This window comes from Numenius arquata, chromosome 7 (assembly GCF_964106895.1).
Source record: "Numenius arquata chromosome 7, bNumArq3.hap1.1, whole genome shotgun sequence".
In the NCBI taxonomy this organism is placed as follows: domain Eukaryota; kingdom Metazoa; phylum Chordata; class Aves; order Charadriiformes; family Scolopacidae; genus Numenius; species Numenius arquata.
The window spans coordinates 19896502-19911377 of NC_133582.1; the positions used below are offsets into that span (position 1 = coordinate 19896502).

At 43.1% G+C, this 14876-nt stretch overlaps 2 protein-coding genes across 2 annotated transcripts in view; one reads left to right on the forward strand and one right to left on the reverse strand.

Annotated features, from left to right (window-relative positions):
* MCM9 (minichromosome maintenance 9 homologous recombination repair factor) overlaps positions 1 to 14876 on the reverse strand; it is a 46911-nt gene that overhangs the window by 13213 nt on the left and 18822 nt on the right. The gene's annotated exons all lie outside the window — the stretch shown is intronic.
* On the forward strand, positions 1947 to 14710 carry ASF1A (anti-silencing function 1A histone chaperone). Its single transcript, XM_074150280.1, has 4 exons — positions 1947 to 2341; positions 5881 to 5996; positions 10239 to 10415; positions 12724 to 14710. Exons 1-4 carry the CDS (start codon positions 2233 to 2235, stop codon positions 12934 to 12936), a joined length of 615 nt encoding a protein of 204 aa, XP_074006381.1. The 5' UTR covers positions 1947 to 2232; the 3' UTR covers positions 12937 to 14710.

The window sequence follows — 14876 nt, forward strand, 5'->3', positions numbered from 1 at the left end:
ATGAGATTTTGGGTTCCTCTAAGCATTAAGCAAAAATGAAAATCCAAAGATGCCCAAAGATGAAATGGGAGGACAAAAAAAAAAAAAAAAAGAAACAAGATTCCCAATAAATCTACACGATACAACACTGGGAATATGGCAGGTCAGAAACTGGGCAAGTGTGACAATGGCCACTCATTATCAAGTAGGTGCAGCTCCTTTCAAACCTTCTGTTCCCTATTTCCCAGTTTCTATCTTTAGCCCTCCTTTTTCACTCCAGTGTTCAGCTCAAAACATCCTAGCAATTGACAAGCCGTGACCAACCTAAAATCTCATGGAATGTTATGTCAAAACATGCCCAGGAATGCCTCCCCAATTCCCTTGGCTCAGGTAGGACAGGCTGCTGAGGCCACCTCATGGCTGCGCAGCCCACCACAGTAGCCATTTGTTCCCAAACGGCCAGCAAAAGTTACTGGAAATATGTTGCCTCATAACATAATGTGTGCTTTAGTTTGTTGTGAGGAATCTCCTCCACTGCATCCAGTCTTTCCTGGTTGCCTGGACTCTGCACTGAACAACCCAGGCAGTCAATCATATAGCAGAATTATAAAAAAGCAAGATAACCTCGAGCCTTGTGTCAGACATATGGAAAATGCTATTAAAAAGTGGAACGAGCAACACATCAGCCAAGTATCAAACGATGACATTCCTTTGTAAATACAAACCAAAAGTGTCATCTGCTTTCCAAACCTTGCATAGGCTTGGAGATCTGCTGAGGGCCAAGGGCCTCTGTGCCTCAGTGCTGCGCTGTCGCCTGCTGCTGGTCTGGCAGCTCTCTGCTCCCACCAGGTGGGAAGATGGCTCCTACTTGCCTTCCTGCTGTGCGCAATTTCATTGCACTCAAAGGCAACCTGCAAACATTACTAGAGCCGGGCTGTGTATTTATTTCCGCACGGAACCTCCTCCTGTAGTGAGGGTTGACAACTCCCACCCCCCAAGCCCGAGCATGTAAACTGGTGTTACAGTGCTGTCACTCCTCCCTATCCCTTCTGTGTGGCAGCCACAAGATGGCCTCCTCTCCGGTCCTCCTGCTGCCACACAAGATGGCCTCCTCTACAGGCCTCTTGCAGCTTCACAAGATGGCCTCCTCTCTGGGCTTCCTGCTGCTGTAGAGGGATATGTGGATATGTGTGGCTTCGCAGCCTATGACGTTACCTAAGGCCTTCTTTACAAATACAGGAATGGGATAGCTTCTTGACAGCAGGGCTGCGTAAAAGACACGCTTCCCATCCCTCCACATGCCCCTCGGTGGGCAGCCTCTCTAGCAGCACCCAGGTGGATCTGGGGCAGCACCCTGGCCCGCCCACACATGGGGCGCCCACCACCCCGCCAGCAAAGCCCCCTTTAGTCGGGGGGCACCCCAGTGGACGAGGCACCAGCCCTGCTCCCTGGTACCCTGCTGACACACTGCCTTCGGCCAAGGGGTCGGTGACCAGGCCGCCCGGCGGGGCTGGCCTCCTGCGAGCCCAATACCCCGGGGCACTGCCCCACGGCCCTGAGCCGGGATGGCCCCGACCCTCGGGGACCCCATCGGCACCCAACCCCCGCGTCCCCAGCTCGCTGCACCGCCCCGACCACCTTTGGCTACAGGGGGGGAAAAAAAAAAGAAAAAAGAAAAAAACAGCCTAAAAAATAACCAAAACCAACCCCACGGCGGCTCCCACGGCACATGGCGGAACCCCACGGCCGAGGAGGGGCGAACCGCGCTCCCGCCCGCCCCGGCTCCGCCCGCCCGGCCCCGGCCCCGCCCCGGCCGCTGGCCGCCCGTTTCCCCCGCGCGCCGGGCGGGGGCGCCGCCGCCCGGCGCCGGGGAACGGCGGGGCCCATCTTTGCTGCCGCTGGGTCGGCGGCGCTCGGGGAGGGGAGGGCCCTGGGCCGGCGTGCGGCCAATCCGCGCGGGCGCTGGCGGCGAGCAGGGCAGAATGGGCCGTAGTTGAGTGAAATAGGAAAGCGGCGAGCAGTGTGGAGTGTTCCCGGTGTAAATAAAAAGGAGGGGGGGGGGTGGGGGGGGGAAGAGAGAAGAAAAAAAGTTTCTCGCAAGTGGCGGCTCCGCGGCCTCGCTCGGGGGTTTGAGCGGCGCCGAAAGAGCCCCGGCCGACACACTGGACTTCACCGTGCCGCCTTAGCGCGCTCTTCCTATTGTTTGGGGGCTGGTGGTTTTTTTTTTTTTTTTTTTTTTTCCTTCTTCAAAATATGGCAAAGGTTCAGGTGAACAATGTAGTGGTGTTGGATAATCCTTCTCCTTTCTACAATCCTTTCCAGTTCGAAATCACATTTGAGTGCATAGAGGACCTGTCGGAAGGTGAGTAGATCTTCCCCCGATGCGCATTTTGGAACCCCGGGCCCCCCGTTTCGGGGCTTTTTAGGCTTAAACTTTGCGCAGGCCTGCGCCTACAATTTAACAGTTTCTCCTTCGCCGCATCGCCGTGCACAGGCGAAGGATGTGCCGGCCGCGCCGCCGGCGGAAAACCGGGGCTCTCCCCGCCATGTAGCCCGACGGGGAAAGTTGGGCGGCGTTCGCTTGCCCTGGCCCCCCGAGCCGGGGCCGCCGCTCCCCGCCATCGCCGAGGCGAGCTTTCAAGTTGCGAGGAACTTGTTTGAGTGGTGGTAGCCATGTTGCCAGCTTTGTGTGTGCGTGAGGGGGGGGGGGGGGGGGAAGCGGGAGGGGGAGAGGGTTCACCGGGCTCGGCGCCCGCGCGTCCCCGCGGGGAGAGGGGCCGCCGGCCGCCCCCCTACGCCCGGGCGTTACTCGCAGCGCGGAAAACCCTCCGCAGGCAGCGTTTCTTTGGTCTCGTGCTCCATTTTAATACTTAATTTTTTTTATTTTTTTTTTTATTTTTTAAATCGCTGTGGGAGGTAGGTGCGGGCGAGCTCGCTCCCGGGTGTCGGCAGCTGGCTGCCGCGGCGCGGTGGGTGCGCGGTACGGTGCGGTACGGCGCGGCGGCTGCGGGAGCCCTGCTGGTGGGGGAGGGGGCCGGCCGCCAGCCACTATTTTTGGAAGTCACTCGAAAGTTACCGGCTGCCGCCAGAGCCAGGGGGTCGGCCCCGGCGGCGCCGCCCTGCGGGGACCCCCCGGCCGAGTACGGGGCGCCGGCCCTGCTCCCCGCCGAGGGGCGCGCCGCACCGCCGGCGGGCTCCCGCCTTCCCCTCAGCCGGGCGGGCCGCGAACCGCCTTTCGCCTCGGCGGCGCTGCGCAGCGCCGCCCGCCGGCAGGCCGCGCCGCCGCTCTCGGCGGGAGCCGGCCCGAGAGGCCGCGCGTCGCCCCTCGGGCGGGAGTTTTGAACGCCGCGGTCCAGGGGGAGGAAGGCGGCGGCGGGCCGGGAAGGGAAGCGGGGCGGCCGCTCCGGGAGGAGGAGGAGGAGGAGGCGGCCGCTCGGCTGGGGCTGCCTGCTCGCCAGGGAGCACCGGCGGCCTGAGGGGCGAGGGCAGGCGAAAGCTACCCGGGAATTGGCGGGTGATGGGCCCTGGGCAGGTTCTCCGTCGTTGCGGTTAAACTTGCCGCGCCCCGCCTGCTCCTGTAGCAGCTTTTACTTGTGGGTGCCGGTGGCGGGGAGGGTTTGGCTTGCTCTGCGCCAGCGCCGTCGGGAGGGACGGCCGCGGTGGCGGGAAGTTTAGCCCGAGCCTCGGGGTTTCCTAAGGGTCTCTGCTCCATGTCCCCTGCCCTTCTACAACCGGCCGAGGCGTTAGGGGGAGCTGCCCGTAGCGGGGTGTGCTCCGCGCCCATACCCAGGCTGCTGGCGGCGTCTCCCCGCTCAGTCTGGCCTCAGCTGAGATACAGCATCGGTCCCCTGGACGGCAGTGCCCTGGTAGGGGCTGGGTACAAGGCGTCAGGCCTTGCCTTCCAGTTGTGCACAGCTGTACGTGACGTGCTCCTCACTCTTTGGATTTACGTTAATCCCAGACAATCGGGATGAGAAGAATTATAGATGGTCTAATGCAAAACTCTCGGTTCCCTTCCCCCACCTGGATGCAAGTTAGACTACAGGATACATTCAGGATGAGCACTGCTATCTTTCACATTTAAAAAGAAGATTAAACATAGCCTTCCTATATCGATGAAAAAACTGCTGTCCTTGCCTTAGGTTTCAAGTGCTACTACATCTATTTACTGTGCTGTTTTCAGCCAGTCCTGTGCACCACTGATCTTAAAATTAAATTCTGGAACTCCAGCCCCCCCCCTTTTTTTTTTCTGTAAAGTTGTTATTCTGTATCAAGATACCTAAACAACAATATAGGATCAACCTATATTAAATGTATAATCAAAAAATTATTTTTTAAAACTCAGTTTTTTTAGTACTAAATATTACTGGTTTAGAATGAACTTTATACTCTTCTCCTAGAATAGTGGCACATGATAGAGTGATAAGCAGTTTAGCCTTAAAGTCCTCGCTTCTTGTAATTAGTAACTTACTCTCAGATGCTGACAAAAGAGGTCCTTAATTGTCCTGGATGAGTAGCCTGCAGTAGCTACATGCTTACAAGGTCAATAAAACCTCTGATACAGTACACAGCCAGTTGTGCTGTGCTGTACAAAGGAGTAAAATCCTTTCCCAAGCCCTGTTAATTATGTTACTTAAACCCCCAATACCTGCATTGATGTTAAACACGATAAGAAGAATTCATTAATGAGGAAAGACAGATGCAGTCTTACAGGATCCTAAAGCAACCAAGTTCTGTTTAAGTGCTGGGTTTTTTCTATGCTTGTTTCATTCCTGCATCAAGAAACCATAATGTAGGCTTTTGGATTTTGCAGAGAATACTAATAAAGTCAATGTAATAGAGTACAGGTTGGTGCTCTTGCATAGACAATCCAGGCATTGGTCTTAAGGACAAAAAATATTAAATATACCATGTAAGTTTTTAAGGTACAGTTTCGAAGCAAAGATTTCACTTAAAAAAAAAAAAAAAAGACTTAGTCATAGTATTCTGTAGTGGTGATCTTCTTTCCTCTTTTTTTAAAAAAAAACCCAAAGTCTGTCTCTTAAGATTAGTTCTATATGTGTATTTATGCATGTGCTTTTGAATCAAAAAGTGAAAGTGAAAAGCTGGCCCAGGAAGAGCTAATGTGTGCTAATTTGCAGTTTCAACTTTCAAACACGTCTGGTGGAGAGGCTACGTTAGAAAAAACTGAATTGTAAGAAGAAGAATTGTAAGAAGAAATTAATTGTTTCATTTTGGTGCCTTATTTTAAGAAGCAAAATACTACATTTTTTTTTTTTTTTGCTTGTAACTCCATTTCAGAATGTGGATAAAATCCAAGCACCAAAATATCTTCAATCAGAATATGATTTCATCGTGCAGTCACAGTTTCACGTGCTCCTCCAGTTACACAAGTTACGTGTGAAGGAGTGGCGGCATACAGTTAGTGTTCCTGGTGCTTACACAATGGGTTTCCTTAATTAACTACTTTCCATGATCTGTGTAATTTAAGCTGCGAGGTGTATATGTGGAGGGTGGGAATTTCTTTCTGGGAGGAGAGTCAGTATGGGAGGCGTGCAGTGCGTTATAGGCGTATATAGGCATTGTCCCTCTGCTGAAGCTGTTAGCCATTTGAGAAGATGTTCACACAGCTCCCAGCAAGGAGATGGGCCCTGTACTCTATAAAATTTGAAAATTAACCTGACTATGAAAATAGAAGGATTCCTGCAGTACCAACTGACTGGAGAGAAACGGTGGGATGGTCTGGTTCACGAGGACTGGGGCAGGCAGGCATCAATAAATTTCCCCAGTGAAGACAGATCCTTGTTATTTTAGGCCTGTTGCCAAAGTCCTTTAACTGTAACTAAAAGTAACGTTTAGGGTTGGTTGTTTATTTTTTTTTTCATTTTTGTTTTCCTGTAGATTTGGAGTGGAAAATAATTTATGTGGGTTCAGCTGAAAGTGAAGAGTATGATCAGGTGTTAGACTCTGTTTTAGTAGGACCTGTTCCTGCGGGCAGACACATGTTTGTATTTCAGGTAAGTTTGATTTAGCTGTTTCTAAAAGGGTTGTGTTAATTTGTGTAAAGATGACTGTATCAAACTAAGAGGCACTTGAAAAACAATGACAAGCCATAAAAATATTTCAGTCAGCTCTTAAGGTATGATACACCTTCCTTTAAAGTCTCTTCATGAGCTGATTATTTCTTGCCCCTGATATTTCCATGGTAATATTTTCACTTGTGGTATCAATAATTAGAGATAGTGATATAAGCACTGTTCCTGTAGCTACTGATAATTTTGACCAATCTGGTTTATAAACATATTCTAGATCACTCGGTAAACGAGTGCCAGTTACCTGGTTTATATGAGCACCATCAGGCTTAACTCTACTGCAGGTGATGGCAGTTTCAGACAATCAGGAAGCACTAGGTTAATATAGACAACATCTTTGGAAGATCAGGCGAACAAATTAATTGTAAGACTCAGCCACAACAGTTAAGAGTTCATTTCTGTTTGGCAAGATAAATGTTCAACCATGCTGTTTGGCTAAGCATGCTAAATCACAACTAAGCAATTTGTAAAATTATGTAGAATTCCAATGGTAAATAGCAGGCATTTGGGACAGAAGTATGTAGGTCAAGACTGTCCAAACTCTGGAGCATGTAACAGTCCTATAAAATACTGCTGTTAAAGCCAAAAGTTACTAAGGAGGAATACTGAAGGGAAGGAAAATGGGGAAAGTGCAGCACTATATAGCCTGTTAGCCTGTTCTCGTTTCCGTTTTAAGTGAGTGAGGTGGGGGGAGGGGAGGACCTAAATCCTTGCAGGAGTGTGTTTTGTGTGGTTTTTTTTGTTTGTTTGGGTTTGTTTTTTTTAAAACAAAAACTATAATTTAGCTCACTTTTTTCTCTATTATCAAATACTAGTAATTGTCTTGTAAACTGAGAGCAGAATTCATGAGCAGAAAAATCAAACTGCAACTGAGTATGGCTTATTGTATAAGAACCGTGCTACTTTCCCAAATACTATAAATTCACTTAATTATTTAATGGCAAATGCATGCTGGAGTATAAGCATTTTTTTTTAAAAAAAGGGCTAATGATTACACTTTCTTATTTCTCACAGTTACTGTAACTGTTTTAAAATAATACCAGCATTTGTGAGGCATCTTGATTAATCCTGTAAGTTCCAGGAAACTTTTTTTTTTCGTACAGAACAGGTTAAAGGAATGGGATTAAGCTGGAGGTTACATTTATCGACCACATCCATGCAAATCAGTTTTGAAACATTTCTTTTTGGTTTTGGAGCTGGGCCGAATTTTTCCATGCTACAAATAAAGCAGATGTGTAACAAATGCATCATTTATTAACAGTTCTTCCATTACCAAGCTATTATAGCTTATGCCATTAATTGCTCAGAAATAGGTGATCCTCTGCTGCCCACAAAGGGGCTACCTTGTAGGACTATATCCAGAGAAACCAGCTGGCATTTACATTCCTAATTTAAAAGATGCACTGTTTTTAATTAAGTTACGAAGAGTCACTGTTGATGGTGATGGGAAGGAGCAGGAGGCAGGTGCCTAAAAAGGCATGTTTTGGCTGTATGATTAGGAAAGCCTTGAAAATTAAATGTACTGGTCTTGCAGTTTCTGTAGGAGGGACTCATAAATTGTATCCCAGTTATAAATGACACTACAGCTAAATTAGGAGTATATACGTAGACATTTTGATTAGATTGGAATGGGCCCTGTAGGAGAGTCAGTACTCCTTCTGTGTTATAAATCCTTAGACTAACAGTACTTCCATAAGAAATCAAAGTATATTAGTCTTCAAAAGCACTGGATTTCAGGTGAGGGTAGGGCTCAGCTAATGTGTAGATGGGAGACAGCAAACCCCAAAGTGCTGCGAGAAGCCTTTGCTGGTGACTGAAGCTGTTTGATTCACCGAACCGAAGCAGCCTGGGAGATGGAGAGAACCAGCAAGGGACGGCCGGAGCGGGGCAAAGCATAGAACTGCAGGAGGCAAAGAAAAGAGATTGTGTTCAATCTGGACAGCACAGGAAGGGACCTTTGTAGAAGTATATAAAATTTTCAGCTAATAATATGGTGTAGATTCTTCTATGTAGGAAAATGGCCAAAACAGCAAGTAAAATGGGGTACCAAACAGCTAAAATACCAAGGGTGATAAAACTACCTTTGTTGAAAAGAAGCCGTGTATCAGGTTGGGAAAACAGCCTTACATACAGAAAGATGGAAAACCATTGTGCTTCTCAGACTTACACAATCAGCTTTTTTTTTTTTTTTTAAACATTTAAAAATATTTCAATATTAAAGGCCCACAGCTTGGCCTGTTTGGTTTTAAATACCAAGACATAAGTAGTGAAACCTGATTTCTTCTCTCTATGCACTTGGGGATTTGTAATAAATTCACAGAAGCTTCTTTTTGAGAGTATAAGCACATAAATAATTTACTATCTTTAAGTGGGGATATGACCTTACGCTAACTTAGCTACTGTGCAGTAATAGCTATGTGAATAAATGTATCGTGGAAAAGCAAGATAATTCAAGACAACATATATATTGGGTGATTTAGTAAAATTCTTAAGTAATTTCTAGTGTAAAAATGGCATATTATGACAGTGATTTTTATGTAAAAGTTAATCCTACTGCCTCTTTTTGCCTGCTGAAATATCCGTATGCAACTGCTCACTTATCACTTGGTTACACCAAGCTCTTCTTTTTTTCTTCCACCTGTGTAGGATCATTTGTTTCTCGGGCAATTCAGAGGTTTGACATGTAAAGCAGGAAGTTCAAAATTTGATAGAAGAAAGCAGTTTTAAACAGTGCTCATTGTCTTTTCTACTCAGCAAAACAATTCCTGAGAGTTAGGTAGCATTAAAACGGAGTATTTCCTTGGGTTCACAACTGTAGCATAGGATATTACAAGACAAAATGACAATGGGAGCCTGGAAAAACTAAAATCCAACATTAGGGTGTGAATTGATTTTCATGGGGAGTTAAATGGAACAGTGACCTTTTGCAATATATTTTTCTATAGCTGCCCACTGTGGAATTTAATGTAATCAAATGGTCCTGGGCACTGTTAGAACAAGACTACTGAATTGAAGTTGTGATTTCATTTCTATTGGCAGTTCTTGTGATTTCTTCAAACTTCTACACTTGTCCTATTCCTTGGTCATCTTTTCCATTACCCTGTGCCTGTGTAAAGCCATTTGGTCATTTTCTATTCCCTTCAGGGCTGGAGGAAGTTGTGTTCTACCTGATTTCCCTGGTTGTTTCTCCTCCCCCCAGTGTATTTGTACCTGAGACATCTGACTCGTCTCATTCTTCTGCGAAGTGCCTACAGCTTCTTATAAAAAGCTAGACTGGTTTGAAGGCTTAGACTTAAAGTAGCAAAGAGCAGAAGCCAATGATGCATGACCTCTAGCTCCCAAATTTCACGGTGCTGGAGCATATAAATACTACAGAAAAGTAGGGATGAGAGGGACAGCAGGAATTAATCCCGTTTGTCCTCTGCCCTAAGGCAAAATTCATTACACCCAAACCATTCTAACACACACTGTTAATACCAACTTGTACTTGCAACACAGGTGTTCATTGTTGGCTTCAGATCTTCATGTAAAATTGCAAATACAAAGTGGTTTCATTTATGCTTAGATTGCTGTTACTTTAAATCCTATGGCAGAATGAGGCATCACATTTTATCAATAAACGTGTAGTTAGGAAGTGTTTTAAGGGACTGATGTAAGCCACGTTTTACAAGGCAAACTTTATTATTAACTGCAGAGCCAAGGTAAGGACGTTGAGAAAGATTATAAGAGTTGCCCATTAGGATTGCATCCTGGCTGAAAATGTCAGATGTCTTAGAGCAACGATGCATTTAACTGCACACATTTTAATAAATGTAGGCACGTGGACAGAGGCGAGAGTAGTTTATTCCTTTCCTAGACAATTGTGGGACAGCTCAAACCTCACCGTAGCCTGTCCCAGCTCTTCTTGCTGAAGAATAAATTGCAGTCTGTATTTCTCAAGAAATGTCAGCGCACACTATTACTGTATTCTAAGTAATTCTGTCTCTAGTAGATAATGGCCTAAATTCAGGGGTGATGTGAAAGCAGGTGTATTTTCTGCTTAACTTGAAGAAAAATTTTAAATACAGTCACTACACAGCTGTTAAGACATACTCCTTAATATTCCCCTGCTCGATATGCATGTGGTATTAATGTTTTTTTTAATTCATCTTTCCCTTTTGCATTTAGGCTGATGCACCTAACCCAGGGCTTATTCCAGATGCAGATGCAGTAGGTGTAACGGTTGTGCTAATTACCTGCACCTATCGAGGTCAAGAATTTATTAGAGTTGGGTACTATGTAAACAATGAATATACCGAAACAGAACTGAGAGAGAATCCACCAGTAAAGCCAGATTTTTCTAAGGTAAGGCATATTTTGTTCTAGTCACATATCAAAGGTATGCTTATAGAAATAGGTTTTTAAGAAACAAAACCAAACCCCAAGTGATTCCATAAAGTGCATGGGACAAAGAATATATAATGGAAAAGACTTGGGAGGACAAACTAAAAGTGCCATGTAGTTGGCATAAACTTGGAGAACATTGAGAAGCCTGCAGCAGTCTCCGAGCCTTGGCTGGACTTCGTTGTTATTTTATACTGACTGCGTGAAACAAACTTTTGGGTTCCCTCTACCTGCACCACTGCTGACAAAGTTGCTCTGTTCTTCAAAAAAACAGGCCAGTCAACCTGGAACTAAGTTTTAAGTATTAATTCAACACAGTTGTTATCCAGCTGTTCTAGTGTTAGAGCTGCAGTTTCTGCAAAACAGTAACAAAGAAACCAAAGAACAAGTTTTGTATAAAATAAGTGGAGTAACCTGGTAAGAGCAGGTTGGATGATTATCCATTCAATAGACAACTTGATTAAGGCAGTATACAGATTAAGTTTAGGAATATATATATATCTCCTTCATGGTAAAAACTAAACCAGGACTAGAATTAAAAGATGATGTGAAAAAGAATTATTTGGAACCTAATACCTTGAGGAGAAGAATCAATTAAATATCAAAAAGTAGTCAAAATCCCATGAAATGCTCTACCCAGGTAGACTCTGTACAAACCAACAAGGTTCGATACAGCATCCAGGTTTTTTTCATGAAGATTTTGTGGACTTGGGTTTTCTCCTTATAAAAGCTAACGTACATGTGTACACACTTCTGTTCCAAAGTTGTGTGATGGTGAAAATTCTGTTATTTCCCAAGTTTGCATGAATTATATACTGGATATATGAAGAAATGAATGGGATAATGCCTGTACTGTAATGACTAGTGCAGAGATAATCCCCAAAGTCCCTGAAACTGATCTTCAAATGTAACTAAATTGAATGGGTATGTAAATTGTTTTTTGAAAGTTGCTGATGATTTTCTGTGCTTAACTTAATTTTCAGGGATCAGATACTTAGTATGTTCTCAAAATTCAAAATGACTGTTAATTTTGAGGATTCTTAAACTTATAATCTGTTCCTTTCTTTTTTTTCATTCGAATCATGTACTTGTTATTTTGGGTGTGAATGCCAGAATGTTGACGTCCTTTAAGCACTTGAATTTAGAAATGCCTAGAACTTAGTTGTCTTAATTCTCTGATTTGTTTATGTAAAAAGCTAGCTCTGCTTCTAAGACAAAGATCAGAAAAAGGTATCATGTATTTGTATAAAAAGTCCTTAATGAGACTTTGGGACAGAATTTAAACATACAAATAGAATGGAAGGTTATTAAAGATATTTAATTGTAATTGATGGATAATAGACCCTAGAAGGTTAAAAAAAAAAAAAAAAGAAATGGTCTTGTTAGTTTGCTTAAAGGGTTGGGAAATACTTAATGAGTGCACGCTTTCTTGGAAAATAAAGTCAGCATTACTACCAAAGCAAACTTTTCCTCTGATCAGCCTTAACTTTAATAATGCGTGGCCAATCATGGTAAGTTGCCATCCTCTAGAGTTAACTATTTATTATCTTGAAAATGGTGAAAGATTAAGAGAAAGTGAGCATTATCTTTTTTGCTGCATAAATAAATACTTCATGTCTTCAAAGGAAAATGAAGGCCAGCCATGACAATAAAACATATGACTAATGTCTAGGCATGTCCACTGCCACAATGTTACTGTCTTCTAAATCTAAGTAATGTTTTTACTTTAAAACTTTAGTAGACAAATTAAAATTCGGTTAGTGAAATCAATCTAAAGCATGGTAACTTAATTTAAGGAAAGGCTGTGCTCTTAAAGACAGTCAGTTGATGGGATTGACACAATTACTGCAAAGACCATAAAGTGGATGCAAAATTTTATGAAGTACTGTGGTTTGCAAAATCTTTGTGGGAGTAGTCATTTGCTTTCCTAAAAGATGGCTAAAACAATAAACACTTGCACTTCGCTTGCAGAGTTCTCATACAGCCTTGAACTCACGTTCAGTTAAAAATATCCTCTTAAGAAAGGAGTTATTTCGCTGATAGGGTTACTAGAGTAAATGAATGAATTAGAAGTGTCTGTAAGCATGTTTCTGATCCATAGATAGTAGCTATAGATTTACATTTTGTATGAATTGCCTTTTTAAACAAATTGTTTTATACATACAAGGCTATGGGAAGTAAAAGAGGGGTGGGGGGAAAATCTATACGCATGTGAACTCCAGTTTGAGATGTACACATTACATAATCTATGTATTTTTTTCTCTCCTAGCTTCAAAGGAATATTTTGGCATCTAATCCCAGAGTCACGAGATTCCACATTAATTGGGAGGACAACACTGAAAAACTGGAAGATGCAGAGAGCAGTAACCCAAATCTACAGTCATTGCTTTCTACAGATGCATTACCTTCAGCATCAAAGGGGTGGTCAACATCAGAAAACTCATTAAATGTTATGTTAGAATCCCATATGGACTGCATGTGACTAACCACCATCGCTTTGGTACTGTACATGTGTTAAACTGTAAAAACAACCAGAACTATTTCCCTCAAATTCCATAAGTATATAGTTGACAAGCAATGTGAAGAACTTGTTTTAAAACATCCTGTAGAAAGTTTATAAAAAAAAAAAAAAAAAAACAGTATTTGAGCAAATTGTGGAATATAAATACAACTATTTTTAAGTAATTGCCTTTTTTCTCTAATGTGTTATTCTATGTGGTCTAAACCAAACCCGATTAAAGTGTACATACCTATTCTCCTCCCTTCCCCTTTACTTTGTAAGCACTATTGAAAGCTAAAAACCTTAAAGTTAAAATATTCAGGCAAAATGAAGGAATAATGCCATGTCCTCATCTCTGATATCCAGATTGCCAAATACAAAGTGCCCTTTAATAGCAGTTTAAGAACAAAACTGTCATTAGATGAAGTGCAAAGAAAAAAGTATCTCAAAAAAAAGTCCAAAAATGTCCTCTTGCTGTGAAAGCAGGCAGCACAGTATAATTTTAGGTGCAAGCTTCTTTTCCTTTCAAGGCACATACTTGTTACTTAAAGCATGCAATTTGAGATTTACCATCTGCTATCTCGGATTTTAGGACTTTTTTTCTTAAAAAAAAAAAAAAAATCTCTTCCTGCTGCTGCTCAGCCAAACTGTGGTTTGTTAAGGACAATGTTTCATGTGAATTTGGGTGGGTATCGCAGCAAAGAACCCTTTCTCAGCCACCCAAATGGCACACGCGGTTGGAAGGATTCAAGCAATTACTAGAAAATTTAAGCATCAAAAGGAATAGCATGAGTAGCCAAAAAATGCTCTTCTGCAAGACTGTTATGTTCAACTGCTGGGTTAGTACATTTATTTTCAGGTATACTTTATTCTTGTAGTATTTTTAACTAGTAATAAGGAATTTAGATGCTTGCTTTCAGTTTTTTGAAACATCTGGAATTTAAAACTTTTCTCTACTCTGGTATAATCAAGATTCAAACCCTGTTGTGGCAGGCGTGACACACTCAAGAATACATTGCCTGCCCTGAAGCTCTTGCATTGAGACATCCCTGTTACCGGAGGCATCCTTGAAGTTAAAAAGAACTAGGCAGTAAATTGTAAAGACTTAAGACATTATTATGACACTAACAATTGAGTTAGTCCTTCCAGTCCTCATCAGCCTTATACATTTGCTGTGACTGCATGTGCATTTAAAATTGTAATCTGTCATGTCAGATTACCAGAATATAGTTCTGCTAGTTACTAGTAATTGCCCAAACCGTGAACCCTTGTAGGTTGCAGGCCCTTAAAAAAAGGTAGATTTCATGGTGACTGACAGTATAGGTCTGAATAAAAATAGAACACTTTCTCTTCTCTTTCTGCATCCTCTAATAGGGATGAAGATGTCCCAAGCAGTTAGCACTTCTGTCTTTCCATGTCATTAGTGAAATTCTCTTCATTTCTAACATGTATATTTTTTAAATCAGAAAGGAGTGTATGTGCACGTTTGTTTCTTGTGTGGAAACTCAGCAGTACATGTGGTAGATGAAAAAAGTAATGAAATCCATTAATATTTGGAACCCTAATTCTAATGTGTGCTTTTGAAAATCTGTTTAAAATTATGACTGGCAATTTAAAAATATTAGCACTAATATCTGTATGACTTAACACAAAGAACTGGTCCTCCAAACCAGCAGTTGCTTCAGTTGAGGACTGAAATTCTGTGAACTTTTAAGGAAGATCTTTTGATTTTCAATTATATTGCAACTTTAAGGTCTACAGTGACATTTTGCGATTTTTTCATGCACTTTATTGTTCTATTTATAAATCTCTTAAGATATCTCTTAAAAGTAAGCATGGAAATAACTCACTCATCTGCTGAAAGAGTGGCAGGCTAAGGAAGTCTGCCTTGAGCTAAGGCTACTGTATTTCAAACTCGTGCG

Bases quoted from the DNA above. Each gene is read 5' to 3' on its own strand.
- ASF1A (XM_074150280.1), top strand. From the start codon at position 2,233: ATGGCAAAGGTTCAGGTGAACAATGTAGTGGTGTTGGATAATCCTTCT. The intron at 2,342-5,880 runs GTGAGTAGATCT...GTTTTCCTGTAG, and splicing joins CATAGAGGACCTGTCGGAAG to ATTTGGAGTGGAAAATAATT. The intron at 10,416-12,723 runs GTAAGGCATATT...TTTCTCTCCTAG, and splicing joins TAAAGCCAGATTTTTCTAAG to CTTCAAAGGAATATTTTGGC.